The sequence below is a fragment of the Ptychodera flava genome, chromosome 10, assembly GCF_041260155.1.
Source record: "Ptychodera flava strain L36383 chromosome 10, AS_Pfla_20210202, whole genome shotgun sequence".
Classification (NCBI taxonomy): domain Eukaryota; kingdom Metazoa; phylum Hemichordata; class Enteropneusta; family Ptychoderidae; genus Ptychodera; species Ptychodera flava.
The window spans coordinates 36620165-36625690 of NC_091937.1; the positions used below are offsets into that span (position 1 = coordinate 36620165).

The 5526-nt window shown below is 38.0% G+C and overlaps 1 protein-coding gene across 1 annotated transcript; it reads right to left on the reverse strand.

The window, feature by feature from the left end:
• Window positions 1-552: 552 nt before the first annotated feature.
• Window positions 553-3181, reverse strand: LOC139141634 (polycystin-2-like). Its single transcript, XM_070711225.1, has 4 exons — window positions 3175-3181; window positions 1996-2673; window positions 1191-1724; window positions 553-752 (listed from the first exon to the last, which is right to left on the reverse strand). The coding sequence occupies exons 1-4, from the start codon at window positions 3179-3181 to the stop codon at window positions 691-693; spliced, it is 1281 nt and encodes a 426-aa protein (XP_070567326.1). The 3' UTR covers window positions 553-690.
• Between the last annotated feature and the right edge of the window lie 2345 nt (window positions 3182-5526).

Genomic DNA, 5526 nt, shown 5'->3' on the forward strand with positions numbered 1-5526 from the left:
AATAATAACACAAATTACTTCAAGTACACAGAAATAATATCTGTAACTTAAGTTTCATGCATCCTGCAATCTTCAGACAGACATGAAAAGAATCTTAGCAACACTCCCATTTGTATGTTTGGGACGTACCATTCTATTTGTAGGTGGTGTTAAAATTTTATAAATAATATTTGTTTTGGTGGCGACATTTTGAAACCAACTCAGGGCGTTTGTTCAACAGCGAAGATTTGTCAGCATTGACAAAGTGCAGCTTTTCTGATATACAAAGATTACATCGCTTGCTTATGTTAGAGTAGATCGATGCTTTGTCAATAATTGACCAAGAGATGTCAAAGACTTGGTCGTTGTCTATTAAGTTTCATACAAACTTTGACAGCTCTGTGCTATTTCTGCATTTGCCGTTACGGAACGACTTAATGTGTTTAGCGAAGCACGTCTTGAAGGTGTTATCAGTGAGGCCGATGCAAACCTTTTCCGTGTTGTCCCCTTGATACATTGGCCTTGTAAACCACGCCTTTGACTTGACAGTTACCCTTCAATGTGCATGTACGCTTGTCCCGGTAATTACAATCGGCTGGTTGATCTTTACGCTGATCTACGGTGATTACCTGGCAACCTCTGAGCAGAGTTCAAACGACAACCTCCCTTTAAATCAACCAATAAATTTAATGGTAGCTTTATGTTTACAGTTCACACGTTCTGTACTTTAAAGCTGCTCAGATCCATTTTGTCCGGAGAATGCCCTACCTTGTCTGAAAGAAAAACAGAAAATCGTAGTTCATATCATGTTTTATGCATCACTGACGTCTAGGAAAGAGTAAAGTGTCCTCGTTTTATGGATATAATTAACATTTCGAGTTAATAGTTCAGTTAGATAATTTTGTATATATGTTTCAGTGTATCGCTGATGGGACTGGGTGGTCAATAGCTGACCAAGATATCTAAGACCAAACAAAATCTCGGTGAAAACTATTTTAGGCTCTACTCGTAAGTTTACAGTTTTTAAATTCAACTTCAAAAGCTTTGAAAGATATCAAAATAAATACGGAAACAAAGTCTCGGTGAACACTACTTTGAAATCAAGTGCAGAGAGTTCGTTTTGGTCAGGAAAATCTTGTAAGTTATGCGACTTTCTATATTATGTTTACAAAGTATTTGCCCGAAACATTTCTCCCTACATATTCACTTACTGTGACTAAGAAGGCCGATATTGTTTGCTCTTTCCTTCAGCCTGGTTGAAAGATAATCCAACATCTCAAACGTATTTTCTGCATTCTTTCGTTCTTCGTCAGCTCTCGCGAAGGCATCATTGATGACGGCAATGAATATACTCATTACGATCGTCATGTTAATTACAGCGAAGGTCAGCAGGAGCACTTTGGAAGAAGTGGTGGAGATCTGAATATTGGCATCTGTCGGAAACGATCCTATACTGATAGTGAAGAACAAACGAAGAGTGTCCGGCACTGATTTGAAAATGTCCATTGACGAATGGAAACACAGGTAGCCGGCGTGAGAAAAGCTAACAATCATTACGAATGCCACGAAAGACCAACTGATAAGCCCGTTTCCTGCTTCTTTGACAGTCTTCGACAGGAGCATCATTCTTTGGTTGAATCTCAGCAACTTCAAGAAACGAACGATTGCCAAGAACGCAACTATTGCGATGTTGTGGTTCAGGAAATCGTACAAGGCTGCAGTCGCTTGAAGGTTTTGTCTTGTACCTGAAATATAGAAACGACACTTATGTTAACATGTTACTAGATCCATATATCGACGATCGGTTCTGCTGTTCATTTGAGACAAAATCGTCCAATTGTACAGTAGATAGTCAAGAATAACTTTTCGTCTCAGAAGGCGTTCTATTGAATCAACCTATTATAGCAGAATAGCTACATCTACCCTTAAAAAGCGAAACGAGAGTTGGCTATGTAGACTATAGACGTTGTTTTTGAAGTGTTTTATTCAGCCGCGAGAAAAAAAACTGAAGTTCACCTTCTCTTATTTCTCGTAGGTTGTCAGTCATAACGACTTCGCTAAGGACCATAAAAACTACGGAACTCAGTGTCGTAGCTGCCAGAGTAACATCGAAGTAGTTCCATGGAATTTTTAGGAATATCCTTCTCTGAATAAAAATGCGGCGTATCACAGATACAATCTGACAAATGGCAAAGACACAGCTGCAAACCCAGCATATGAAGACAGTTACTGCATAACGATCTGTTAACGAAGTCTTGTGGAACATCTTCAGTGGTTTAAACACTTGCTGTGTCAGCCTGCCCTCGGCACCTCCTGCTGTCGGGAACTCAACAGCATACACCAGGCAGCAGAACAAATTACTGTCCAGGACAAACAGGTCGAATTCCACGAATACCGCTCTGGTGTACTTGTCAAGCCATTGTGACCGTGCCAAAGAATCGATAAGGGCTGAAGCAGCTGTTTTACTGCTTGGAAGGGTAGCCACATAACCATCGGTATTGTAAATACCATGCTGTCCGATAAAGAGTGTTCCCTGCACGTCAGAGGAATGTTTGTACACCCACGGATCTTCTGATTTTGGTTTACTTTGATTAAATGTGCGTATACGCGGCTTCCATCCAGGTTCAAACATTGGTGTCTCTGTGATTGTAAAGTATTCACAGCTCTCTCCTTGACTTTGAATTTCACATCTCCCTACAAATAGATAATAATGGGACATGTAATGAAACATTGACTTATTAAAAGTCATACAGGTAAATCCACCAAACCATAAGAGTACTAATGACCTTAAAATAGAAACTAAACTCCCGTTTCTTTACAAATGTCCAGTGATCTAAATGACAGTATAACTATTCTTGTATCGAGAGATAGATCAAAGTTGGTAGGATGTTTTCGCGTATTATTTTTAAATGCTCTTCCTTCACATACGTACATAAAATGCCTCCTATAGACGTCTGCAATTGAGTGATGTTGACAGAAATAGACTTTGCAAGAGCAAACTGTCAGATGCACAAGCTTGAAGTTGACATATAGCCACCAATGTGGTTGTATCGACTATTTACGCAATCAGCATTATGAGTACGTACTGTAAAGGATGTATGAAAAGAACGCGCGCGATTCTCTGTGATATTCTCTGATTTAGTACATGACCTGTATCTGACCTAAACCTATATCCATTGCACAAAGGTTTGTTACCTTTCATGTCCCTCTGTTGTCGTATCCTTGGACGGTTGGCGCGATAAAAATGCCTATCATAGGTAGCTCTTGATTGCTTTCCGCCAGAGCCAGGATAGATCTGTTCAATGAACACAGTGTTTGTCCATGTCCAGAATTCATCAGGCGTTCTGATCTGGGACAGAAAGACACAAAAATGCAGTGACATGATATTGCTGTTCGAAAATTAAACGTATGTCAGTCGTTATTAACATGAATTGTACTTCTCGTATAGTAGTATTTGAAAACCAAGCGTCGTGTTTTGGGATTCTATTTTATATACGGAAACTATATTCTTTCTACCCTTACATATCGGAAAAATTTCATTTTCTAGAGTGCGAGCTACAAAGAATGTCTGTGCTTATCGTACAAAATAATATTAAGTAGGGTACTTATAAATATAAAATGTGTTGGTGTATGTATGTGATTTGAATATTTGTTGATCTTCCTGAATATTTCCCTGTCACCTCTATTTCGAGAGAGATAGATAAGCTAACTTCCTGAAAACTACAATCTCATAGCAAATCTTGAGGATGAAAATACTGAGTTTACAGGCCCTGAAGGTTATTATCATCACAGTGTTAAGAATTTACCGTCAATCTAATCAGGGAAACCCATGGAAAAACAAAAATATCTATCTACAGCGGAAGTTCCCACATAAACTTTCGTCAGCTTGCATCACAAATTACCTCCAAGAATTCTTGATTGCCATTGGCGTATATGGTTTGCAGACGAGCATTTAAGTAATACGTGAGTGGGGATTTGACGTAAAAGCAGAGAACTATGGCTACTGCAACAAACAAAGAGTAAATAACAATGCCATAAAATAGCGCCATCATTTTCTTCTCTCGGCGTCTTCTTTCCCGCACTTTAAGAAGGTCCTCGTATCCCAGAGGAGTGATGTGGTCCTCGCCATCGTTACTAAAGTCTGAAAAGGACAAAATGAATCAATGTTAGCGTCAAGTCTTGCCAAAAGCGAATTACAAAAAACGCTTGAAAAAGTCGATCACACCTGGTATATTTAATTATCCAATTAATTCGATTAAAGAAAACATAACGATACATCGCTGCTACGTTATGACTTTGAGGCACTTCCATGGCAGGATTGTAATATTTCTCTTCTGTAACTGGTTGAATCATTGTGCAGTGGAATTTTCCTTGTGTAGCTTTTTTTTGTTGGGCCGAGTACATGAGAAATTTCAGATAGCTAAACTGTCTTATTCTGTTAGGAATCGGTTGAATGCTTTTCCTTGTGTTGTCATCCGAGCTACATAGATGCCGGTTTCACGTGTTGATTTGGGTCAGTTTTATCATTTCTGTGGTTAATTATGTTTTGTAGTGTTGAATTACTTTATACATGCAAGGAATGACAAAAAACTCATTAGCTTAATTAAGGGGAAACATATTTTATGAAATACTACGAACATGACAACGCTCTGTTTGCTTGGATTCGGAGTCACTGTGTACTGTAAAACACTGATATCTACTAATTTCGTCTGCTGCTAGTTTTGTGGTAAATTCGTTATAATTCAAACATAATTTAAAGCGACAAAAATCAGTTCACACATGTATTAAATACCGTCTGTGAAGATAAATCATTGAATCCTCATTTATGCATAAGCTCCTGTTTTACCTGTGAACATCTGTTTCATTAATATCACGATAGGTCCTCTATGCTCGCACTGAGTAAGATATAAAGTGTATTTTCAATTGAAAGTGATAGTGCAGTGTTAGTAGTAGAGCTGTTTTATCAGAAAAATATCTTTAAGATAATGTTCTCCGTCGCAGTCATAAGACGAGATATGTGCATGCCTCATCAACGAACAATTATAAATGGGTTATTTAAACATACCGTATTTCCCTGGTGATTCTTTTGTAACTTCAGGCTCATCTTCTGTGTTTTCTTTTTCTTTCTTGGCGTTTGAAAATTCGTCGATATCACTGTTTTTAGCAAAAAGTGACAATACGAATGCAATCCCAAGTACCTAAAATGAAGGAGGCAGTTCATTAATGCTGTTTCAATGGAATTTAGGATTTCTATGGTTAGATTGAAACAAGCAAATTCAGTTTGACTTACGTAAAGTGCATTTTCGAGTTGATCAATATTGCACAGTCGGAAATGCAATAAATGTCTGTAAGAATGATAGCACAATATGGCATTTGTTTTATGATAATTTTCGATCAACTTCACAATCATGCCAGCTGTATTTGGACAAACAAAGATTTAATGATGTTTGTGCCATTCTGACTGTCAAATAAGGTACTCACTCGGTTGGAAATTTACATATGAAATGCGACAAGGTTACATTTTTGGTATAAGTATTAAAATTCGCG